At 44.2% G+C, this 27,083-nt stretch overlaps 1 protein-coding gene across 1 annotated transcript in view; it reads right to left on the reverse strand.

Annotated features, from left to right (window-relative positions):
* The window catches only part of UPK2 (uroplakin 2), a 71,427-nt gene that overhangs the window by 11,993 nt on the left and 32,351 nt on the right, over window positions 1–27,083 (reverse strand). The window contains exons 4-5 of the mRNA XM_078683940.1: window positions 21,246–21,396; window positions 14,901–14,962 (exon numbers count right to left, since the gene is read on the reverse strand). Coding sequence (XP_078540066.1) covers window positions 14,901–14,962; window positions 21,246–21,396 — 213 coding nt within the window. The remainder of the gene's footprint in view (window positions 1–14,900; window positions 14,963–21,245; window positions 21,397–27,083) is intronic.

The raw sequence follows: 27,083 nt of genomic DNA on the forward strand, positions 1-27,083 counted from the left end.
TACATTCAAAACAAATAACTCAGGGCCTGATTCACAAAGGTAAACTTACACTTTTGTGCAAGTTAACTTTTTCGGAAGTCACAAACTCGGGACCTCATTTATGAGTTATTGCCATAGGGCAGAGCTGCAGACGTTCCTGCTGCGCTGACCTACGGCAAAAGAAACGGATAGGAATGCGCTGTATCTATCAGATATGGCACATTCCTGTTCCTTTCCCCTGCGCTGGCGCACAAATGGCTGCCGTGCACCAACGCAGGCACCTTTGCACCATGGGGGCATGATTATTTTTGTGCAAGAAGGGAAACCTTCCTGCACAAAAACAATCACAAGAGGCTTTTTCCTCTTTCTGTGAGCGGAATGCAGCACACATAGGAAAGGAAAACCTAGGCGAAATAAATATATTTCTCCTTGTTGTGCCTCCCTTACGCCTCCCCTGCAGAAGTGTACGTTTTTTGGTATTGCCTCAGAGATATGATTTCTCGTAAATCTGGGGCAGTGTCAAAAATCCATGGATGTGTTGCTGGGAACACCGCCAGCAACATCCATTGCACGCCCCTTTAACGCAGAAAAGTGCGTTAAAGGTAACAATAGTTACCAAGCAGCATTAAGCCAAAAAAGTGGCTTAGTGCTGCCTGGTAAATATGAAGCAGGCTCCTTTGCCACCGGAGCGTCACAAAATTAGATTTTCTGGCGGCGCAAGGGACGTCCTAAATGGGGCCTATGAGTTTCATTTGACTAATAGTAGTTTTATTTGTGTCTCTTAGGAGAGGTTTTTCTGACTCTTTAGCTACCCTCATTCTTGTTTAATTTTACTTACAGCACCTCAAATTTTCTGAGGGGTATCTTGAGGCCCAAACAGGTTTCCAATGTCTTGGGGTTCCATCTCCGACCCCTACTTGTTTTTCTCCCGTCGCCATACAATGGAGCGCAGGAGCTCTCCCGTTTCTCTCTCGCTACCTTCTGCGGTTCGAGGGAGGCCCCGTATGTTGCAATAAATGGATTAAGAAACTAGCTACCTACCAGTATAGTAACAATAGTTTTGTAGTTAGAAACTCATTTAGATTTGCATGCTGTGTATTTTCGCCACCTAGCGGTTGGGTTCGGAATTGTATCTACATTTTTCAAGGTTTTTACTTTGGGTGACACAATTCTAACTACCCTCCTTCATTTGGACGTTGGAAAGTCACGAGTGAATCTAGAAAAGTTCCAAGCAGCAATCCTATTGTTGCAGGTAAAGTAACTACTTTGTTTAGCGTGGTAAATGAAATCTAAATCCACATTCTGTGCATTAATTATGTAGCAGTATTTGCTCTTCTAACATATAATGTGCTTGTCACATACTCTGCTTCGTTAGTTGACTTTTGGAATAAAACAGGGGATTGTATGGTGTGATTAACCTCGAATGGTGCAACCACTTTGGGTATAAACTGTGAAGTGGTTCGCAGTACTATATCTTCGTGTATGGTGCAGTAAGAATCCTGACTAGTTGAAGATTGTAACTTACTAACTCCTCCAATAGATATCATTCCACTTAAAAAAGGCTGTTTTTTCAGCTGATTACTTGAACGTTGACTTATTCGTAGGCTCAAAATCTGCTTTCATGAGACTGGCTCCAACCATATTTAAAATAATCCCACTTTGGTGCTGGAAGATATAATCTTTTCACCCCTTCGTAAAATCTTTTAATTTAAGGCATTGAAAAATATCTTTCTTGAATTTGTTGCTTTAGCAAATGCTGCTATGGCTGACAAATACACTGATAACAAACCATGACATAATTTACACTCAACAAAATACATCAAGTATTGGAGGATGACCCTTTCTTCTGTTAAGTGTGTGTGGAAATTATATTTTGACAACTGTTGATGTACCTTGTCCATTTAACATGATAACTTCTTTCTTTATTTCTGGGATTGAAGATTAGTTTTTTTAAGTGTCCCTCAGTAGGTGTGTGCATGCCACATGCATATGCATGTCTACTGAATGATGAGGGCATAATTGTATTATTTACAGATTCAAAGTAGTGGACCCTACTTGGGGCGGTATCAGATTCACCATCTTTTAAATACATTTCTGACATTGTAAATGTGAATTCCCCTTGACCTTTTACTATAATTATATTTAGTGATTTTTAACATTAGATGCAGCACCACCTCTGGCAGACATTTTTTGAGCCCAGGCAGCATATTGCATTCCAAAAGCTAATTAGTTGAATTGATAATACATTCCTTGCATTACTAAATTGGAGACCTTCTGTATGCCTGATGCATTGGTATATGAAAGTATGCGTACCTGATCTCAATTGTAGCTAAAAAATCGTCCTCTTCAAATAGTGAAATAACTTCTTGAACAGTCATCATTTGGATCTTTCTATCTTTACAAATTTGTTTAAGAACAGCAAGTCTATTATTGGTCTTAGCACGAGATCTTCTTTGGAATTGGAAAGTATATTGACTAAACTCCCAGGTGAATTTCTTGAATTGCTATTTCTTCTATTGCATCTTTTGGGAGGAATTATTTATAGGTCTCACCTATTAGATAGCTTTTAGGTGTCTGTAGGCGAAAACCTCTTTTGGACAATTGCAAAAATGTACAGTGGGTGTAAGGCCACCCAATACTTTTTTAGGGGGGAATTTATTGAGCGCATGTTCACCAAAAGGTCTCTCGACGGTAAATTGGAAGCTGTCCCAAGATACAATCTAACAATAGGCTTGGGTGAACAGCCAAGTTTTCAGTTTTTTCCAGAAACACTTAATCCAGCATTTGTCTGATTTCAATCAGTAGAGAATTCCAGAATTTGGGGCCATACATAGAAAAACGTGAACCACCCATTCTCTTGAGCTTAAATCTTGGAATCGTCAGCAGATTAATTGTAGCTGATCTAAGGTTCCATTTGGGGAGGTACGGTGAACTCTTTGTAGAAATAAATTCGGGGCCCCTATCGTGGAGTGCATTAAAAAGCATGCAGCCTGTCTTAAATAGACCGCTGAACCACGGGAAGCCAGTGAAGCTGCTTCATTGATGGCTTAGTATGGCAGTGTCTTGGTTGCTGGAAGATTACTCTGGCAGCTTGGTTCTTTATCAGCTGAAGCCTGTGAGTTTGTTTAGCTGGGAGACCAATAAAGATAGCATTGGCATAATCATGGCCAACATGATCACCACACTTGCCTCTATAGTAAAGAATCTCCTGATCTTTTTGAAATTCCTTAGTTGATAGATGCACGATGACGTGACCAAGCTAATCTGTGTGTGCATAGATAGGTTGGCGTCAATTTGGATGCCACGGCTCTTTACGGAGTTCTTAGGGATAGGTGGAATGCCTAATGTAACCGGCCACTGTCCTGGTGTCCAATGGTGTAGTCTGTTGTTTGAAATGACTATCTCTGTTTTATCAGAGTTCAATTTGTGGTGGTTATGACTCATCCAGTCTTTAATAAATAGCAAGGTGTTTTGGAAAAATGCCTTAGAGTCCTCCGTCTCATCTATTGGGAAAATCAACTGCATATCTTCTGCGTGGTTGTAGACCTTAACCCTCCTACATTGGAGGGAATGGATCAAGGGGCAGATATAAAGGTTGAACAGGTGGGTAGACAGGGACGAGCCTTGTGGTACACCGTAGGTGGTATTGACCCTGGCCGAATTATAGGACGCCAGCCTAACATACTGGGTGCGATCCCCCTAAAAGGATTTCATCCAGTCCAAGGCCGTTCCTCTCAGACCTGCTGCTGCTATTCTATCTGCTAATATTGTGTGATCCACGATATTGAATGCAGCCGACAGGTCGAGAAGGACCAGGGCCTGCGATACACCCCTTGTCTGCTCCCTCCTTCAGGTCATCCAATACACTTAAGCTGACTGATTTGGTCGAGTGTGATGACCGAAAACGTGCATGATGAGAGTACCAAATTTAGTCTCTTCAATGAAGGCACATAGGAGTTTTGCTACATGTACCTCAAGTATTTTTGCAGAATATGGGAGGAGCGAGGTGGGTCTGTAGTTGCTTAATTGTTTGAGATCTATTCCGACTTTCTTTTGTAGTGGGATTAACACTGTCTCTTTGAAAACCCGTGGAACCATGCCTTGCTCCAGAGATGAATTGAGCAAAGAGAGGATGGTATCTGGAAAGCGGGCGAGTATGGCAGAAGGAAAGGGGTCTTTAGGTGAGACAGATTTTACTTTGTTACTTAGTTCTGTAAGTCGATCTAAGGTTAAGTTCTAAAAAGTAGAGAGTGTTACCGGATTTGTGAATTGCTGATGTGATTTCCAGTCCTGTGAACTAGGAGTGATGTAATCTTATATTGTCTTAATTTTGTTCACAAAGAAGTCATTCAAATCGTCACATACGGCCTGCAAGGGAATTATGGCAGGTTTAACACGGTCCGGGTTGGATAGTTCTTTAACTATATTAAAAATGTCTTTTGATTTATTTTCTGAGCTTAGAACTCTGTTCGTAAAGAAGCCTTATTTTGCCTCCAAAATGGCTGCTTTGTAGTCTGTAAGAGCTTTTACATATGTTTTCCTTGCTGCAGGAGAAGAGCTTCTCCGCCATTTCCGTTCAGCCTGGCAGGTTTTTAGCTTTGCCAATATCAGCTCTACAGTGAACCACTTATAGGTCTCATGCCACCTCAGGCAACTCTTTTTCCTTTGTAATGGGGCATGAATATCACTCGCTCTTAATTGCCAGTTAGTAACTGCTGTCTCAAACTCATCAACGTTGTCTATTCTAGGTGGTAGCGTAGATTCCAGGGTGTTGTGGAACTCTGGCAAACTGATACGATTCCAGTTCCTAGTTAGTAGTTTAGGGCTGGCTAATTGTTTAGCTAATGATAGATCACTTAATGTAAAATGTATAAAGTGGTGGTCTGACCAAACACATGGCTCAACAGTTAAGCTGTGGGCCAAGAGGTTAGTGGTCCAAAGCTGGTCTAATGCATGTCCTTTAATGTGTGCGGGCTCTTTTATGTGTCCTTCTAGATTCAAATGTTTCAATTGGTCTGTTAGCTCCTTAGAGCCCCGGCTCCCCTCTTCCTCATTTGACCAACAATTCAGATCTCCAACTAACAAGGTTTTCGCATGCTCTATGGTTGAAGGGGCAAGATAATTTTCCAGTTCACTGGTGAATTCCCCCATTGCAATAGGGGGCCTATAAATGAAGACACACACCAATTTGGACGTTGGAAAGTTTAATTTTAAGGTGAGGCTATCCACCGATGCCACTTCTAATGGGGCAATGGTGGTGACAGAAAGGTCCTTTTTAACAACTTACCACTGAGTGGCGTCATTGTCACTCTCATTTGCTTGCTTTTTATTCAATAGCTTGTCTTCCTCTTCTTGTGTTTGCTCCTCCGCTGATGCGTCGCATCTTTACCATCCTTCTGATTGGCTGACTTGATCCTTGTGTACTTCTCCCACTTCCAAATACCTGCACCTATATTCGGTGTTGCTCTCTTTCTTGTCTGCTGCACTAGCTTTCTTTTGCTTCTCCCCCTGCCAGATTCCCCACACTCTGAGTTCATTTCATTTCATCAACTTTTATTCGATTATAAAATTATATAATCATAAAAAGTACAGTTTTAAAAAAAAACAAAAAAAACAAGAATAGTACAAAATCAAAAAGAGGTCATTGACATTTAAACACATATAATATTAAGAAACGATTTTACGACGAGTTGATATTACTGTTTTTAAAAAGGTCGCTATCAATTTTGCTTCGTACGGGGATTTCGGTGATTGAAGGTAAACAAGTGCTGGATATGATTGTCTGAGTCCACTTGAACGGAGGAGAGGCAAAATCCATTTTTTCCTTGCTAATCTGTAGTATTTACAAAACAGAATGACGTGTATCGTTGATTGTTTGGAAACTCCGTCACAGGGGCATCGCATCAGGTTTCGAGACCAGTTCTTCATTTCAGGGAATGAGACCATGCGGAAAAAAAGATCAAATCGTAGTCTTGTCAATAGAAATTTTTCATAGTTCGAAAGGAAGTACGTCAGGTAAGGCTGTATGAGTTTCTCTGTCTGCAATGTGCGGATTTTTTCGTTATGTGTTTTGACAATCTCGGCTTGATTGCGGAGCTCTCTTAAATGGCTCATACATAGTTCCTTCAACTGTTTCTTTGAAATATCTTCTATTGAAGGTGGTTCTAAAAAGTATTGCTCACGGTCAAGATCTTGGAGGAATTTGTGGATGTAATTAAGCCACGGTATTTTCTTCCAATGCGCTAGGCCAAGGCATTCGGTGATGAGGGAGCGTGTTATGTGACTTTCGGGGTTACACCATATACGGTGCCAGAGTATAAGAGGCTGGCATCGTATGGTGTCGGTCACATGTTCCATACCCAGCTCCCGATGTGAGGCTAGAATCGGGGAGCTTTGGGGGAGAGCCAGGATGTATTTGATGAAAGCGTTCTCCGTGACCTGGAGTTGGTCGATACATCCATGACCCCAGATGCCTGCTCCATATGTGGCCACACTGTGGCATTTTGCATAGTATATCGTTAGCAGTTCCGCTGGGGCTGGTTTACCTAATTTCCTAGAGAAAGCACTTAGTGCTGATACTGCTCGGCGAAAGTTGAGATTTCTGGCTTCAATTGCCTTATGCCAGGTCATTGTGTCTTCCACTAGTATGCCCAAGTATGGGTATACCGATGTTTTTTCCAATTTGCTGTTACTAATGAATATGGACTTTGAGACTCCACGCTTTGGTCCAATAGTCATTGTAAAAGTTTTTTTAATGTTTACTTTTAGACCCAGGGAGTCCATGAATGACACATATTTATTCAACTGCCACTGGAGTTGGTTAGGTGTCCGGGCTAGGATGACCGAGTCGTCGGCATACAGGAGGATGGGTATCGGACGGCGTGCTATCTGTGGAAGATCCTGGCTCCCTTCCAGCATAGCCTGTTCAAGGCCGTTGGTGTATAAGTTGAACAGGAAGGGAGCCAGTACACATCCTTGCCTTACTCCTCGTGATATTTTGAAGGGACGTGATAGTTCGCCGCCGATGCCATGGCGAACTCGGCCTTCCGCGTTGGTATATAGCTCCCTCAGAAAAGCTAGTATGGGTGGGTCCACTCCAAGGTTTGTCATAATCTGCCACAGCTTTGCATGCTGTACGCAGTCGAATGCCGCGCTCAGGTCTACGTAGACCAAATAAATGTTACCTCCTTTCGCGCGTGCATACTTCCCAGCCAGGAGGATCAGGTTTAAGGCCTGTTCCACCGTTCCAAGTCCCTTCTGGAAGCCGTATTGCAGGTCTGTGATGGTATTATTCTCTCGGGCCCAAGATTGTAGTCGGTCCAGGAGTAGTCGACCTGCAATCTTGCCCGTGGAATCCAGAAGGGAGATCGGTCGGTAGCACGCGGGGTCGTTGCGGTCCCCTTTCTTGAATATTGGCAATAGGGTAGATGTTGACCATGATGGAAGGAGTCCAATTTCAGTGACTGCAGCCATTACCCGAGTAATTATTAGTGACCAATAATCAATGTTGTATATAAACAAGTCCATAGGTACCCCATCTGGGCCGGGGGCCTTGCCAGTTTTTGAGGCTTTAATAGCCTTTCTGACCTCATTGAGAGTGAAACGTAAATTAATGGGGTATATGTTGTTCTTTGCTTGTTCCTGGTCTTTTATTTGGGGAAGGTCCGTTGGTATACCAAAAATTTTTATGAAGTGGTGGACCCAGTCATTCTCGGTTATTGCCACATCTAAGTGATATGGATCAGTGATGTTGTCCAGAAAGGGTGATCTTATAGTCTGCCAAAATGCAGTACTGTCTTTCCTTAATGCGCTGTCATGTAATTGATGCCATAGATCTTGCTTTATCTGTTGCTTGCGATTTTTCCGGGCGTTGTTATATATTTTTCTCCGTTGTGAGATTATTTGGACATCTCTTGGTTTCTGTCGAAGAGCTTCTTTGAGAGATGTAAGGGCCTTTCGACAATCAGTATCGAACCATCTCGTTGTAGGGAGTCTTAGTTTATTTGCTGTGTTTTTAAATAGCTCTTCCCTTATTGCTCCTTGGATGTTATTAAAGGAGATGATGATTGATTCAGGGGATGCCTCTGCAGACAGACAGTCCGCTAGCCATAGGTGTGTTTTTTCGAATACTCTTTGTGTTGTCTCTTCAGGGTCGATCTTTGACCATTTAATCGCATAGCCATTTTTCTTCTTTATGGCCAGCGAGTGTTGGTCAAGGGAGCTGGCTTTTATTGAAGTTGGACCTGTTTTTTCCATGAGGAATTCCACACTTAGGGGGTAATGGTCGCTAATTGGACTAGACCCTACTTTGTAGTTTTTTAGTAGTCTTTTACAGGTGTTTGAAGCTAGGATATAGTCAATGGTTGTCAAACAACCTCGCCCATGAAAGGTGGGTAGAAATTCCTGCACCGGATTGACTAGTTCATTAGCAAAATCTAGGTCCAAGGTGAAAAGGATTTCGTTCAGCTTGTTGCCACCCGGGGTATGTGCAAAATGAGGGATGGGGTTTCCAAGTTCATTCTGTAACCCGCAGATCCCGCTTTTGTGATTTGGACATAGTGTCTGATTGAAGTCACCTCCCCAGATGTAATTCAGTGTTGTGTTATGGTTTGTTGTTTGTAGTGTGGATATATATGCCACCATTTCATCTAAATGTGAGCAGCATTCCAGAGTGCCAGTGTTATTATAATAGTTTATGAGTATGATTAAGTTTCTCTTTGTTGCCGTCAAGTACGTGGCTTGAATAATTTGAAAGGTGCATGTTTCCTTTAGTAGTTTCACAGTAAGTGGAACGGTGTTAGAAAAATAGATCATGAGTCCACCTTTTGGCCTTCCCATTATACTAGGTGTTGCTTTGGTAAAAAATGTTTTATAACCCACTAGATGGAGAGGGGTTGTACGCCAGGTCTCTTGCAGACACAGGATTTGTTTGCTCCTTGCTGTATTCAGCCATAAGGGGCATGTTATTTTTGCGGTTAGGCCTGCAACGTTCCAAAACGCAATATCTATACTCATGGTCTGTGTTTCTTTCGCGTTGGCAGATATTATCCGGTTGTTAATATTGACTGCATTGGCTGCGTCTTGCTGGATACTTGATCCCAAGTTGGTATCCACTTCTACTGGGGAAGTACTAGTCGAGAAATTATTTGGGTATGTCGATGATATCTCAAATGTAAAGGGAGACTCTGGGGATGCTGTGTACTGTTTATCAGATGCAGAGTGTTGTGTAGTGTCAGATTTGTGATAGCTAAATTTATCCGGGAATGGTCAGTCGACCATTTCGAGGCAATCGAAACGATTTTGGGTTGGGAAGCCCTGCCATCCTTCTTAAGCTTGGTAGGGTCTGTCCTGCCGGTAGGGCGTTTGACGTTCTATATACCTTTCTCTCGGTCCACCCCTGGCTATGTATTCATATGGGTATTCCATCTGATTCCATGTTGCTTGGTACCATGGGTCCTGGTTACGCGAATCTTTGGGGAGATGGTGCCATGCCCAGGGTGGTGGATTATGATGTTGTTTCACTGGGGGGTAGAAGAAGGAAAGGTGTCGGGCGTCAATCCCCCCTTTTTTGTCGAGTTGAGGCCAAGCACAAATATAGTCTACGGTTGAGGGATCTCTACATGTTACGATGATGCAGTCACCGCGTATAGATTTTTTCGTTTTGCCTATCCAGGCTACCCTGCGGGCTGTAGTGATCCCTCCCGAGAGATGGGATTCGAGGGGTCTATTGATGCTTAGCCACTGCATGGTTTTATTTTTAAGTGACCATGCAGTTTCTGGTGTATCGTCTGTTAGCTCGGGTACTCCTGTAAGGACTATTGTATAGGGAGTAGCTTCCGGGGGCAAATGGGCAGGACGTCTAACTGCGGGAGGTTTTTTAGGTGTGTTTTTGGGTGTTTTTTGAGGGGGCAGAGGTTTCGATGAAAGAGATTCAGACTTATTTTCTAAACCAATTCTGATGGAGTCTGTGTTTGTTGCTGAACCTGGGGTGTCTACCGTTTCATTATCTGTGGTTACTGTTTGCTGTACTGTTTTGGGGAGTGGTTTCTCTTTCTGGGGATGAGGCATGTTTGCTGCGGATTTGGGTAGTGTAGTATGTTGTTTTAAATTTTGCTGTACCAAAGATGTTGAATTTGTATGATTAACTGTTTTCTGCGTGTGTACTTGATATTCTTTTTTGGGTGGGTGCGAGGTGTTACGCTGCCCCTTTATGTCTATACGAGTGTTTGAGTCTAGGAGGGTGGCCGAAATTATGGTTAGTTGGGCTTCGAGATTTCTAATACTTAACTGAATAGGCTTTAGATATTGGTATAATAAGTCTTTGGTTGTAGTAAGAACTTGCGAGGTGATTCTGCAAGTCTTACATTGGTTTATGATGTTGTCATTGGGGATTGCCTTGTGTGGAAGAGTGGTTTCGGGGAAATGTAATATACTATGGGTCGTTGAAGAGTTTGGATGAATTGTTGTGTGTTCCTGACACGATAGACTAAGTATTTCCTCACTGTTTGCTAGGCGAGTTTTCGGAATTGCTCCTTCTCTCTCGCCTTGCTGAAACAGGTTTTCAGTGGGTTGGACATCTCCCTGAGTTTGACAGCCAGCTAGGTCTGGAGTTGCTTCCAGGTCGTCAGATGTTATAGAAAGATCCAACTCAGAGTGCGTGACTGACAGATCTACTACCGACGGGACAGTATTTAAGTCTGGTACTGACAGAGTCACTGGAAGAGAGCTGTTTTGAGTGTTAAGATTGATTGGAGAAGTGGCGTTTGCTATAGCGCCTAATGATGAGCGCTTCGCGTTTGCACTCATGAGATCTAATGATACTCTCTTCTCCATCAATGTTATGCTTTGGTTTATCGTCTCATGGACCCGCGATATGAATAAGTCAATAGGGCCTGTTACTTGTGCTACCTCCTGCGCATGTTTGGATTTTGGTTTAGAAGCACTTCTTGTTTTGGGTGGCATGTTTGTTTATTGCTGAGTCGTTATTGAAAGAGGGATGGCCCGGTCCGGACTCTATCGGGCACTAACGGGCAACAACGGGCCCGCCCTTGGCCCGGGCTTCGCCCCGGGCTGCGTCCCGCGCGCGTCCCGCGCAGCGGGTGCCGCGAGATGTTGTAGCGCTTCGCTGGGGGCGGGGCACTGGAAGGGGGCGCGGCTCTCACAGGAAGAGGACCAGCTGAAGGTGGTGAATGCTGGTCCTCGCAGTCCTGGGGCCGGCGCCTCGTCCTCCTCTGCGGCCTCGCGCTCACAGTCACTCAGCGGTGCTTTATTCAAAACGGCTATGCTACTCCTGTAGCAGGGATCAGCAGCAGGAAAAGGGAGTCTGAACGATGTCAGGCGGTGAGTCTTTCTCCACGAGTGGCACCCGCGCAGCGGGTGCCGCGAGGTGTTGTAGCGCTTCGCTGGGGGCGGGGCACTGGAAGGGGGCGCGGCTCTCACAGGAAGAGGACCAGCTGAAGGTGGTGAATGCTGGTCCTCGCAGTCCTGGGGCCGGCGCCTCGTCCTCCTCTGCGGCCTCGCGCTCACAGTCACTCAGCGGTGCTTTATTCAAAACGGCTATGCTACTCCTGTAGCAGGGATCAGCAGCAGGAAAAGGGAGTCTGAACGATGTCAGGCGGTGAGTCTTTCTCCACGAGTGGCCACACTCTGAGTTACTCAATCCATTGTGTGTGGCTTTTCCCTTCTTTTTAATCCCTTCCTCCTCCACCCACATTTATGTTTACTACATTCCTCCCAGCACTTTCTCTATTGCTTCAACCCACCCACTACTTAGTGCTTGGCCACCCCTTATAGTCCTTATAATATTGATTTTTAAAATGTTGGACATTTCTTGTAGTGGACAGCAGCTTCCACTTGCTATTTAGCTGCTGTGCAGACAGAGATGTGCTTTAGCACACTTGAAAAGGTATTTTTTTATTTACAGCGCCAAGTGGTGTCTGCTATCTTAGATTGGTAAACACAAAAAAATAATAAAATGGTGTCCCTGTCAATCAGTAGGCATGTGCAACCGTGGTGATAAATGCCAACGCATAAGTTGTCACGCATGATCCCACCTACTGATTAACACTGGAGCCAGTAGCGTCATGATATGTACGAGCTATGAGCGTGCCGTTTCACGACACTTTTATTTTTTTTTAAATGCTGCAGCATTGGGAAATCACATTTTGCATTTCAGTGATGCTGTACAGCATCCCTACAAAGCACTGGCAAAGCAACTATGTCCCACAGGCGAGACCTATTGGCTCTGCCAATCCTTGTCCTTTTAGTGGTGGTGGAGTGATATGGTCTTACTTACAATTTTGTGCCTGATTGATGGAGATGTTTTCACAAACTCCATACAATAACCATACCTGCGTTTATTTGGAACCCATTTTTCTGTAGTTAAAAGGCTGCCATTTTGAGAGTCAGGGCCTGATTTAGAGTCTAACGTAAGGGTACTAAGTCACAAAAGTGACGGGCATCTCATCCGCCTTATTACAAGTGCCACAGGGTGCAATGCACTTGTAGTAAGGCAGACAGGCTATCCATCACGCTTGTCAGGTAGTATATGTGCTAACACATTTTCCCATAGACACAGAATCAGAAAAACATTTTATAGATAAGGCCCTTATTTCTTAATCCTGTTCCCTACAATTGTTTTGTGTTGTGGGGGCAGATTGACAAATTAATTTACTAGTCGTTACTAGTTGTTGTGGTTGCGCTATGTCCTCTTCCACTAGCTCTTCCACAAAAGGAGTGCCTTTGTGTAGTAGATTTTTGCCACTGCCCTGAAAACTGGGACAGAAGCTGTCGTGTTACTCTCTGTTGAGTAAAAGTATGACAATCTTAGCCTCTTCTTATATTTTGAAACCTCAGATTGTAACGCCAGCATAGAGCTGGCTATTTTATATACCTTTTTAATTTTTTTAAAGGTTGTCATTAACCAAGGGTCTAAATATATGCGCTCCTGTAAGAGGCATATCAATGATATCAAACTAAAATTCTGATCTGAAGCAGGCTATATGCTGTGCTAAATTTGTAAAAAAAATAGTTTCCAGGCCCTTCTCAGAAGCTCACTGCAGCCTGCTGCACCACCCATTGCCCCTGTCATCGCTGCCAATGACAGTACCAACCAGCCACGGCCCGTACAGTTTAGAGCGGTGGGGCCGGATGGAAAGGGGATTTTGACAGACGAGGACGACAATGAAAAATTTAATAAATAATTAATTTTCCTTCGTCGTCTGTCGAAATCCCCACCCCCTCACCCAGCCCCATTGACCCACCGCTCTTACCTGCACGGGCCACGGCTGGCACCAACATAACACCTAAACATCGCACTCGTGCAATGGTGACACTTCTGACTATTTCAGGCCACACAAAGCTTTAATAATGGCTTTAGAGGCTGGTACTTTTCATGTTCAATGTATATTGACTTAATAAACACGGTTGTTGCGCTCGACTCAAAATTAAAAAGACAGCACCACCATGTGGTGGACTGTTACTAGAGCCAGTGCTATCAATTAAATGCCAATGCCGAGCACCGGAAACCACCGGCTCAAATTCAGGACTGGCTATATGTAACCGTATATGTCTATGTAGGCCAATTCCAGTGGTTACTGGTCTACCAGAAGCCTCGCTGAATCTAGTGGTTGCTTTAAACAAGTACTTAATGACCAAATTGAGCCTCCCATGAGATTACATTTCGACACACTAATGGCTTGTGAAGGCATTTTTATACCATTTGGAGAAACGTTTCCTTTAAATGCTACTCTACCATTTTCAAAAGCGGAGTGTGCTCATGGTTTATGGTCGAGTTGGTTAATATTGAAGAGCAGAATTGAGTAGATACAGAGCAGCTGAAAGTTTGATAGAACAAGGTCTTTCCTTATGACTCAACTGCCGTTTTTATTAAAGCTGATCGTGCTTAGTTTGGCGTACTTTGACTTATCGCTGCCAGTGTCTTTTGTTTTAATCATGGATGGAGATATTTTTGGTAGTAACTCTTTGGCTCAATGTGCCAAAGTTTGCCCTCCAACTTGGATCCCATCTTTGGGGCCACGACCGCTGATCACTTTGAGGTTTCGGGGGGCATAGAGTTTTTTGAGTGCCTTGTGAGACTTTTTCAGTCTCAGAGTCACTACATAGTTCCCAAGGGGCTCCTTCAGTTGCCTCTCAACCATCATAGTCGCCAGGAAACTCAATTTCTGCCATGGACCGATCGTGTTTTTTCAACGTATAAAATTTAGGATCCATCGACATTTCCGTTTTTGAACTAGCCTTAGAGTCTCTTTATTTTGTAACGTTTACAGATAAAAACATGAAGAGGCATAACCACTTTCTCAGTAATGGTTAGTGGGCAAACATGGATGTTCGTCATTAGATGTAAACTTGCAGAGGCAATGAGGACACCATTTGGAGTGTTGTCAATGTTCACTCTGTAAATGGCGCTGAAGAGACCCAAAGTAAACAATCCCCAGACCAGTCATTTTTCAGCCTGGTCGACAACCGCAGGAAACACCTGTCTCATAGACACTGACATCAGATGTTGGTCTTCTAAAATCGTGCTGCTTGCATTTTCATTAAAAAATCTTGATGTCACATTGAATTCTTCAACAATCTCTGCAGGTAGATGTGTTACTTCCGAACCCACCAACAGAAAAAAGAATTTGGAGTGACGATTCAGCACTGGGGCATTGTGGGCTTACTGTTGTCATCACAGTGAGTGATTATAACTCCCCAGTCAGTTGACCCCAAATGTAAAACTTTGAAGAAATGTAGATACAATTCTGACACTACCACAGGATGTAGAATAAAGCATAGCATGTGACTCTTGAATAAGTTGATGCTGCATAATTTTATGAGATAAAAGCATGGCACAAAGCATGGCACAAAAACACAACAAAAGTCCTTGCCACAAAACTGAGTATTGCGTGGACACTTACCAGGACGGGTCGTGAAGTTGACATTAGATCCCTTAACCACACCGCCAATAACGTATGAAGCCCTGCAAAATACAACAGCAGTTAATAGTGCATGTGCTCCCTCTACTGCTGCTATGGTTAAGTTGTGGCAGGAGAGTCCACAGAAAAAATACATGAAGTCCTTCAAGATAGCCACACAGGAGAACTTTGCATAGAAAGAGGAAAGGGACATCTTATACCTAGAGGTCATATGACATGTATGCTCCCCTGAATCTAAGTTTGACACCCTAGTGTTAAGTCATGTCACATTTTGCACTCTCCTGCATAGCGCTATGATGCCTTGCTTGGTCTAATGCGCTCTATAAATGCTACAAATGCATTTCCATAGCACGCTTGCATCATTGTTGGGGAAACGTTTTTTTTATTTTTTTTTTTAAAACCTTTATTGAGTTAATCAAAGTATGACAAGCGCAGGCCTACAACCACAGAGGCCGGCCGCCAACACAGGAATCAGATCAGGAGTCATGCACGTATATACGACCAAATAATATCGACAATACAGATACAGCATGTGATTGTATATGCCTCAACGCAGCAGGATATCAAAGGTTTAATTTTAAAGTTATAAAGAAGCAGAAGTGGCTGTACTATCGGTGGCGTCACACCATAACATGAAGTTAAGAAGAGATGGGGGGGGAGGTACCCCGCAGTGCAAACAAGTCCAGGTGATGAGCAATATGAACCTTGGGCACACTATGCCCGCCGAGGCTGACGAGGAATAAAAGACAATGTAATAGCAAGCGATTAGCGAGCACACCCTCCTGAAAACCCACCCTCCGGAGACTCTAAGGTATAGGCAAGTATAGACGCCAAACAGAGAAAGAAAAAAAGATAAGGAGAAACAGCCAACCCTACTGTAAGGAAGGAAAAACCCTACCCAAAGAAAGAGGAAAAAAAGAAAGGGGACCATAGAACAAAACAAACTAAAATAACAAACCCCCCCAACACCCGCCACCCTGCACCCCTGTAATGGCTACGGCCTATCCCACTAACAGCGTGCCTGTCGCCCCGGAACACCCCAAAGAAGGGAAATAAAGAAAGCGGAGGAGGAGAAGAACAAACATACTCCCGGCCACCTATACCCCCCGCCATTAGCGACCTCCCCAAAACATATTGTCCATTATTAAAAGCAAGTATTAAGCACCAATATGGGGAGGACCTCAACCAAAACCACCCGACTCCCAGTGAGATACACAATACAATCCCGGCATAAAGCACAAAGCGTAGCTAACCCCAAAAGTCAAAGACAAACATGACAGTTCGGTTCTTCACGATAATCTACGTCGCCAAAGCCAGCAATCTCGCAGAAAGCGAAGCGTCCCAGATAGTACAAGGCAGTGGCATCGGATCTAGGGCAGGATACAAGATGAAGTCAGCCCTGACCAGTGCGATTCTTTATGAAAACCCATGCCACCCAAGCCACAGTATTCATGTGGTAATCGAAACGTCCATAGCAGTTCGAAGCAGCTGAATCGGACCGAGGACAGGATACAAGATGGCGGCATCCACAGGACCAACGGGGAAAGATGAAGGAGATAAGCAGACCTCTCCGACGGTCACCAAAGAGCTGTTCTTGGCGATCAAAACCTTCGGCAACGATGTTTCGCCGAGCAGGAGTCATACCGGGAAAGCTAACTACGGTCTTAGGTGCAACATTCACGAGGCCAAAATCATCGACGTGAGCTGAGTCAGGCTGCCACGCGGGAACCTCAGAACAGTAGGCCAAATCTTCCACTGGAACCACAGAATGTTGATCGTGTGTCGCAGCATCATCGTCCGGTCGCAAGCAGATATTTCCCAGCGTTTCTGACACTCGGTCATACGTGACTGTGAATTGGGAGTGGAGCGCCCTAATGGCGGCCATCACGGACCTCAACGATGGTGCGCCATCTGTCCTCTCCATCCCCCCCCCCCCAAAGAAACGAAGCAGGACTCGAGCCCCAGACTCACTTCCGAGGCTCCAGGCACACACGAAGCCGATGGCAACAGCAGGCGCTCCCTCAGCTGGTGATCACGACACCTTCGCCGACCGCGGGGGCCCCCCCTTCAACACCGCCGTCCCCAGCAGGGTCTCTGGGCGAGCGGCCCCCGACCGCGGCGCACGATGCACACCCTGTGTCACGAGACCGAGTCCTCAGTGCCAGCTGGTAACTGGATTACAGATCGGAGATGTAGAAAAAGATCCGAGTATGGAAGACCGGACGAAACACTGGTTCCACAGCCGCTGTTGATCAATTCCAGCCCGGATGGGCTAGAAATCGAGGTCCCGGCTTCAGCCCTGGAGTAGGCCGAAAATGGAACACAACATAACTCCGCCACCCAGTATGTTAGGGAGTCCGGGATTGCACCACCGGTATCAGGCGAGCTTCATACACACGGGTGTCCGGCGTAGGTAAAGGATAAATGACAGGATATGCGAGCTGCCGGCGGAGGTCAACGGAGCCGGGAGCTTAAGCAGCCATCTTGGATCGTAGCGTAGCTCCTCATTGTTGGGGAAACTTGATATGTGCAGGCAGAGTACACGTATGTGCTTGAACTCTGCATACCTCTTGAGGCCAGATGATGAAAGTTGAAGCAATCTGTTTCAAAAGCACTTAGGAAGGTCACATAACTAGGTCTATGTGTAGACATGCACCTTGGGCCAAAGTGCCAGGAATGGAAGGCTAAAATAAATGGAGAACATCCAGGTTGCCCACTGTGAATAATGGGCAGGGAAAAGGGCGGGAAGGCTAACATTAAGAACACACTAACAGTGTAACAGTGCATCACTGCACAGAGATGGAGTACTAACTCAGTAACACTGCATAACCACACGGATTTAGGTTAGCCATTAAGATCTTGATTCACAAAAGTAACCTTCACTTTTGAGTATGTTTACTACTTTTTGGTATTCACAAACTGCCCTTTTTCAGTAACATGTTTGTAGTAAATCCAGCGCTACGCATGGTACTGCAAAATTCCCCCATGGAGAATAATAGATGTTGCAGTACCAGTGGTTGGGCATTTGTAGAGCTGGGTTTATACAAAAGTGTAAGATACTACAAAAGAGCAGTCTGTGAATACCAAAAAGTAGGAAACCTACTCAAAAGTGTAAATTTGCTAAAAATTGCAGTTTGTGAATCTGGCTCAGAATGTTACTGTATGTATACTGCAATGATACTATTGCTACCCGCTAGGAGTTTTCAAGCCGATTTGTTTCAGAGGAATGCCATACTTAAGTAGTACATGCATTTTTGTAGGTTTTCATAACTATTCCTACACGCCAGTACCCAGCAAGGCAGGAACCGATGGCCCCCTACCAAGCAGACGAGCCTCCTGAGGCTGGATCTGGGGCTCAGCAACAACATCAATGGCCCTCCTCACAAGCCCACAAGCCTCACAAGCCCATTATGGCTGATAGTAATGGCTCTTCCCTGAAATCTACGCGACCCCTGCAGCAGTGGTGGGACTTACGGTTCCTGCCTTGCAGCCTGCAGCATGGAGATACCCTTTGATGATCTAGCCCTGAGGATCCCCTGTGACCCCTGTTTTGCCCACCAGCCCCTCACTGTGACCAAGGGGGAAGCGAGGGTCACACTCTGCTTTCCCTGGGCGGAGCTGCTCCTCGACATTGGTGCGTCTAGACCACAGCTTTCCAAACTTTTCATGTCGGTGACACTCCTTTTTGTGACATTTTTTTCAGGGACACGGTAATGCGAGCGAGCGCAGCGAGCTACCCCGAACCACCCACAACCCCACACACAACCCACACACAACCCCACACACACACACACAACCCCCCCCCACACACACACACAACCCACCCCACACACACAACCCCACCCCCCACACAACCACACACACACATCCCCACACCCCACACCCCCCCCCACACACACACCCACACACAACCCCACACACAACCCCACACACAACCCCCCACACACACAACCTCACACACACACACACAACCCCCCACACACACATAACCCCACACACAACCCTACACACAGGCACACACAACCTCACACACAACCCCGCACACTACCCCACTCACAACCCCACACACACCCACACACACCCCCACACACAACCCCACACACACACAACCCCACACCCTTAAAACCCCCCACGCACACAACCCCACACACACCCCCACACACCCCCCCACACACATCCACCCCCAGATAATGTACGTATGTTTGTATGGATCTGAAGAAAACCCACATGGTTGGTAACAGAGCATGAACAGGAGATTTGCACATTTGTGATATTACATTTTATATATACTAGTGAGGGAATCAGTGGCGGAGGTGGCCTTTCCCTCCATTTGTCTCCCTCCGACTGTCTCCCTCCCTCCCTCAACCATCAAATTTGAAAACCCTCCCAAGAAAGTAGCAGAATTTTCACTATTCTTCGATGATAAAGTGAAAACGATCATGGATCAGGTCACTAACCCTAGCCCTCTTGAGAACCGTAAATCCTTAGTCTTGTGGCAGAACTTTGACGTCATCACCGACGATGCCTTTCTAAAAAGTATTCTTGACACAAAATCTTCTAACCATTCTTTCGATCACATCTCTAGTGACATCGCCATTGACTTCTACACCTACACTCTTTCCTACCGGACCAGTCTGGTAAACCTCTTTCTTAACTAAGGCTACCTTCCTGTTGCCTTTAAAACAGGAGAGGTCACCCCACGTCTTCAAAAATCCTCTGCTGTTGTGAATGACCTCAACAACTTCCGCCCTATCACCAACCTCCCTTTTCTTGCAAAAATTACTGAAAGCTGTGTAGCGAAGCAACTTCCCCAACATATCTTAGACAACAACCTTCTTGCCCAATTCCTATCTGGTTTCCTGCAAGGCTGCAGCACTGAAACAGCCCTGCTACGATCGTGATCGACAATGCCCTGCGAGTACTTGACTTTGGTGAGTCTTGTCTCCTGATCCTATACGACATATCCGCAGCCTTTGACACTGTTAATCACAACACTCTTCTGAACACTTTAAATCAAAGAATGGGTTTTGAAGGCACAGTGCTCAAATGGTTTGAATCATTCCTCTTGGGCAGATCTCAGATGATCAAAATAGCAAACTGTCTCTCTTCATCAATGGCCCTAGGACAAGGCGTCCCTCAAGGCTAGAGCCTCGCACCCACCCTGTTCAATCTGTACATGGAACCGCTAGGAAATCTCCTCAAAGAATCTGGGATCCATTATCACCTCTATGCTGATGACACCCACATCTACCTTAAGGTGTCTTCTGCACACATCTCAATTTTGAACACCACTCGCAACTCCATCCAAAATTGGAAACTCATCAACCAATTCTGAATCCTTCAAAAATGGAATTCCTTCTTCTCTCTACCTCACTCTCTCCTCCAATTCAATTATGGATGGACAATCTGACCATACTTAACAACAAACCTATCTTTGTCAAAAGCGCCAAATCCCTAGTCGTCATCCTGGACAAAAGGCTCAACCTTCATTACTATATCAATACCATCACCAAGAATGCACGTTACCAACTGCGCCTTCTCGGGGGGTTCGGCGTTTCTTTCCTGAGCAAGACCTAAAAACCTCGGTCCAATCATTGGTTCTCTCCAGATTGGACTACTGCAACTCTCTCTTTGCTGGCCTCCCCAAAACCCACCTTTCCCCTCGAAAATCCATCCTCCATTCAGCGGCACGTTTCGTATATGGGGCCAAAAGAAATGATTGCTTCATATCCATACTGTTTTCTCTTCGCTGGCTTCCCATCGATGCTAGGTCAATTTACAAGACTACCTGTATCACCCACAAAGCCTTTCAGACTTCCACCCCTCGCTTTTTGGTGAATAAACTCAAAATCTCATGCTGCTCTTGACCTTTACTCAATGCTGAAAACTTTCTGCTCGAGCCTCCTACTATTAAAAGGGAAAGATTTGTGGCTCAATCCTTCTCAGGCAATGTGCTAGAATTTGCAACTCGCATCGTCCAATCGTCCGAACCACCGCCTCTATCCAGACTTTCAAAACACATCTTAAAACTCTTCTCTTCCAAAGACACTTCCAGGAATAATTCATTCCATTTTATGACCCTCACAGCCGCTTGGCATTCACTTGAGCTCAACTTTGAAAATACGTATTCTATACCTGTATTAACCTAATTGTGCCACCTTTAATTTTCTAATAAACCTGACTGTATATGTAACTTGTTAGTGTGTAAATCTCCTCAAGTAGCTTATTTGGTTCTATTGTAAAGTGCTCTGACACCTTTGGGTAAAGCTTGCGCTATATAAAACTGCACTAAATAAATAAATAAATAAATTAAAAAGGCTAACTCACATGTATTTCGTGTTCTGTGACAAATTTTCCACGCGGACACCAATGTTTCTGGTCACGGTGTTGCCAGAACTGCTGTCTGAGAGCACGATTGCACCGGAAGCCCTCCTCGTGCGGCATTGTGGGACTTCTGTCGTGACGTTAACCAGTGGCGCTGTCAGGAAACAGGGTGGAAAACCAGGTACGAGAACTTTAGTGGGATGAGTTACTGAGGGCAGTGACGAAATCCACCTCAAGAGACGTTGTTACATTCTGCATACATGGTCACACAAGGGGCTTTTGAAGCAAGTGTTTACCTTTTTTGACTTCTGCAGCTGCAAATAGTGGGAGATCACTTTCCGATTTTTATACTCTGAGAGATAAGTTGAAGGATGACCTTCTACAACTGCTTTTTCTCTACAGCTACCTTTCCTACAAGGTAGTAACCAGAAAATCTAAAATGACACCCACGCCCCCCTTTGACCCACACCTGAGATGCTGTTTGAGAGGACGAGCAAATAATGTTGCCCTTAGAAGTGTTCGAATGAGGACTATTGAGGGAAAGCAGGTGTTATCCCCCAAGCACTTTAAAAAAAAGTTCAAATGGTACATTTAAAAGCACATTTAAAAAAAAAGAGCAAGAAATATCTTTATTGAGTTTTGTGTTAAAACCAGCTAAAACGACCATCAACATATAATTTCACAAAGCACCTGTATGAAAGTTCACAGAACATTATTGACATGTATCATATACATCTAAATAACTTTACTCAATGAATGGTCCGAGATCATACATTTTTCTGTTGGTTGCGACCACTTTGCTGGCAGTACTTTTCTTGTTGGGTAACTAATTGGTGGTCAATCATCTACTTTGTCTGAGTGCTATCCTCCCTATCTACCTCCGATTTTATGGAGTTTTAGGGGGTAACCCCTGGCTTCATATATTGGGAGCTTAAATATGTGGAATCTGTCCATGAAGCAACAAGGGCTGCAGACTTCCTCTTTGCTATGTCACTTGGCCCAAGTGTTAGTCCCAATATCAGTAAAGCCTTCTCAGCCTTCGTGAAGCCAAGTTGTCCTGTATGTTTAATAGGGCAATCTTTGTGTTCAGTTTGATAGGTCGTTCAGTATGGCATGGAATATACAGATTTTACCCTCCCAAAAGGACCTAAGTACTAGGCAGGAACCAGACAGTGTGGAGAAATTCCCTCACCTCGGGCCGGCATCTCAGTTGTAGAACACCATTTAAAAAAGATGCTTGCAGGTAGTGAAACGTATGTCAGGTGTTTTTGAATCGACATTCATGAAATAATAAAATACTGCTTACTACTGAGGCTGACCTTCCCAAGGGATTTTAGGGGATCATTTACCCAAACCCTCCTTTCGCCCCCTCCTTCTATCCCTCATTAGTCCCCCTCGGATTTTCTGTTTCCTCGTGTTTTTGATTTCCCTTTTTATTTCTTTTCAGCTTTTATTCTTTCTTTTTTTGTATTTCTTTCTTTCTTCCCCTGTAACTTTCACCCTTCCTTTCTTTTTATATTGTCCTGCTTATTTCTTTTTCTCCTCTTCTTACCTTTTCCTCCTTTTGGTTTTTGTGTTTCTGTCACCCACTTGCTCTATTTTCCTCATTCTCTTGTTTCTTCCCTATGTTCGTTATTTATTTTTTACTGTCACCATAGTCACTTGTTGTACTTAGCTGCTTTTCCAGCCTCCAAACCCCACCTTGCAGCTCTATCATGGCAATCCCCTGAAGTGTTACCTATTAGCTTCTACCTGCAGATAGAAGGATAGAAGGAAGTCTATAGGGAAATATTTAGAATGTTATGTGACCCATGATGAGAGGATCTTCCGTATTTCTCATGGTTGCAGCAAAATGTCAGTCGAAGACACAGCCATGCTACACCTCGCCACCCTTCTTCTACAAGGCACACCAAGAGAAGGAAGGAATTGCCAGTGTGTGAGATTGCCCACAAAGGATTGTCCTAAAAACGTCACTCAAGGGAATAAACATTCATTTTGGATGTATGTCGTTACAACGCATGCTTTTACCATGCATGCCTTTACCACGCAGGTTTTACAACGCAAGTCGTTACAACGACTTGCGTTGGGGGGCGCTGGATAGTGGAATAGTTTAATTTACTATTCCAACTCCAGTCCCCGTGGATAGTAGGGAAGGTTTTGGATAGTAAATTAAACTATTCCCTATCCTACAGCGCCCCCCAGGGCAAGTCGTTGTAACGACTTGCATTGTAATACCTGCGTGGTAAAGGTACTGCGTTGTAAAAGTTGCGTGGTAAAGGATGTTCCCCTTCATTTTCATGTCCTGTTTGTTGTGGTTAGATTGTTTCTGTGTCCATAGTGTGTGATTCAATTATCCCAGTTGACTGCATGCGTGGTGAGTTTTCGTGTGTGTGAGCATCTCAATGCTGCCACTTTTATATGAAGACAGGAGGCTTGCATTATGCATTAACTTAACTTTTATTTACTCCTTCTGAGGAGCAACACATTAGAAGCTTCCAAATAGAACTTTTAAAAACATCACAAAGAATAACAGAATGTTCAAGCCCATAAATGCTGGTAAACCTCCATTTTCCCCCTCTTTTGTTTGCTGCTCTGAGCAGCTAAGGAACTGTCAATCCCTCTTTGCCGTCCGCAAAAAGCTCAAGACTTTTCTATTCACCCAAGTCTAATGCCAATTGAATCTCTCTCTTGCTTGTTCCGCTGTCAGCGCCGGGAAACACTGTTGGGTAGCTGCGCGCTTTATAAATCTCTTAAATAATAATAAATATGTATATTTATGGTTTCATTCTAATTTGTTGAGTTTGAGGTGATTAACGGTGTAAGTTATTTTGGTACGTTGATTTTTTTGAGTAAGGAGACTGTCAAATTACGCAATTAATCGCTCACAGGTCTCAGCTAGGATATGTACATGCTGGAGATGTCAACATTTGAGCTGTGCCTTTGTTTATTTCACACTAGCTCTGAGCCCCGGGAGATATTAGAGGCGTAGAGGGCTTTAAGACATCTATTCTGAGGCACAAAGAGGATTTTAAGAGGTTCATTCTGAGGCACACGGAGAGGGCTTTAAGACGTCCATTTTGAGGCACGAAGAGGATTTTAAGAGGTCCATTCTGAGGCACACGGAGAGGGCTTTAAGACGTCCATTTTGAGGCACATATGACAGGGAAGTTAAGTACTGTCTGAAAGACCGACCATAGTTGGTGCAATTTTGTAATTATGATTTCACTTGTCTTTACTGAAGTGGCAAATATGTGGCCAAGCGACAATTGCCTAAATACTGGATATCATCATATCCAGGTGGATTATTTCTGTCTTGTACCCATTGGTGTTTGAAGGGTGGCCTGCTTCTAGGTCCGTCTTTTGGTCTGGCTTTCCCACTTGTACTAATTGTCTGTTGGTCTCAAACAAGCTGTGTGAACTCCCCACCTGTCACACAGGCAACATTCCCTATCCATTTGTCTATACCAGCTATGTCCATTGTGTGTGTGTCTCTAACAGCTGTTTCCATTTTGTATTTGGGTTTTTTTCTCTAACAGTTAAGCTCATTGTCAGATTGTCTCTAACAGCTATGCCCAAAGTTAGTTTATTTTTTAACAATTAAGCTAATTTTTTGTTTGTCTCTAGCATCTACGCCAATTATGTGCCTGTCTCTTACAGTTAAAGTAATTGAATAATTGTCTCTAACAGATATGCCCATTATGTATTTGTCTCTAACAGTTGAGTTCATTGTTTGATTGTCTCAAGCAGCTATACCAATTATGTGCGTGTCTCTACAGTTAAGCTTATTTCCTGCTTGTCTCTAGCAGCTGTGTCCTTTGTTGGTTTGTCTCTAACAGTTGAGTTCATTGTTTGATTGTCTCTAGCAGCTGTGTCCATTGTTGGTTTGTCTCAAACAGTTGAGTTCATTGTTTGATTGTCTCAAGCAGCTATACCAATTATGTGCTTGTCTCTACCAGTTAAGCTTATTTCCTGCTTGTCTCTAGCAGCTGTGTCCTTTGTTGGTTTGTCTCTAACAGTTGAGTTCATTGTTTGATTGTCTCTAGCAGCTGTGTCCATTGTTGGTTTGTCTCTAACAGTTGAGTTCATTGTTTGATTGTCTCTAGCAGCTGTGTCCATTATTGGTTTGTCCCTAACAATTGAGTTCATTGTTTGATTGTCTCTAGCAGCTGTGTTCTTTGTTGGTTTGTCTCTAACAGTTGAGTTCATTGTTTGATTGTCTCCAGCAGCTGTGTCCATTATTGGTTTGTCTCTAACAGTTGAGTTCATTGTTTGATTGTCTCAAGCAGCTATACCAATTATGTGCTTGTCTCTACCAGTTAAGCTTATTTCCTGCTTGTCTCTAGCAGCTGTGTCCTTTGTTGGTTTGTCTCTAACAGTTGAGTTCATTGTTTGATTGTCTCTAGCAGCTGTGTCCATTGTTGGTTTGTCTCTAACAGTTGAGTTCATTGTTTGATTGTCTCTAGCAGCTGTGTCCATTATTGGTTTGTCCCTAACAATTGAGTTCATTGTTTGATTGTCTCTAGCAGCTGTGTTCTTTGTTGGTTTGTCTCTAACAGCTGAGTTCATTGTTTGATTGTCTCTAGCAGCTGTGTCCATTGTTGGTTTGTCTCTAACAGTTGAGTTCATTGTTTGATTGTCTCTAGCAGCTGTGTCCATTGTTGGTTTGTCTCTAACAATTGAGTTCATTGTTTGATTGTCTCTAGCAGCTGTGTTCTTTGTTGGTTTGTCTCTAACAGTTGAGTTCATTGTTTGATTGTCTCTAGCAGCTGTGTCCATTGTTGGTTTGTCTCTAACAGTTGAGTTCATTGTTTGATTGTCTCTAGCAGCTGTGTCCATTGTTGGTTTGTCTCTAACAGTTGAGTTCATTGTTTGATTGTCTCTAGCAGCTGTGTCCATTGTTAGTTTGTCTCTAACAGTTGAGTTCATTGTTTGATTGTCTCTAGCAGCTGTGTCCATTGTTGGTTTGTCTCTAACAGTTGAGTTCATTGTTTGATTGTCTCTAGCAGCTGTGTCCATTGTTGGTTTGTCTCTAACAGTTGAGTTCATTGTTTGATTGCCTCTAGCAGCTGTGTCCATTGTTGGTTTGTCTCTAACAGTTGAGTTCATTGTTTGATTGCCTCTAGCAGCTGTGTCCATTGTTGGTTTGTCTCTAACAGTTGAGTTCATTGTTTGATTGCCTCTAGCAGCTGGGTCCATTGTTGGTTTGTCTCTAACAGTTGAGTTCATTGTTTGATTGTCTCTAGCAGTTATGCCAATTATGTGCTTTCTCTAACAGCTCAGCTCATTGTTTTCTGCTGTTAGCAGCTATGCAAATGTGTGTGTCTAATTGTTCAGCTCATCGTTTGCTTGCCCCTATTATTGTTCTCAGGGCCGGACTGGGAACCTAAACAGGCCCTGGCAAAGTGCTCGCCCCCTCCTCCTCCTCCGAAAAAGGGAGGGGGGAATGGTAGGGATGCCGCCGAGCTCTTTGCCTGGGCCGGTTTTCTGCCGATTTTGTTACAGGGAAGATTTGCTGCAAAAATGGCCCTGTAACAAAAATGGCCCCCAGAGGCCCAAAACCGGCCCCCACCCGAGCAGGCGCACGGGGGATTGCCCGGTGCCCGCTACAGTCAGTCCGGGCCTGATTGTTCTATCTGGCTCCAATATGTGTGTGTAATGGTTGTATGTTTTCATGAACTGTGTCTTTTTGCCCCAATAGCCTTTCTTCACTGTCTGTTTGTCTTTAGTGGCTATGCCCCTTGTTTTGTGTCTCCAACAGCTGTGAGCATTGTCTGCTTGCTTTAATCAGCTGGTAACATTCTCTGGTTGATCTTGTCAGCAAGGTGTAATGTCAGGTGGTCC

Source organism: Lissotriton helveticus, chromosome 3_1 (genome assembly GCF_964261635.1).
Source record: "Lissotriton helveticus chromosome 3_1, aLisHel1.1, whole genome shotgun sequence".
Taxonomy (NCBI): Eukaryota; Metazoa; Chordata; class Amphibia; order Caudata; family Salamandridae; genus Lissotriton; species Lissotriton helveticus.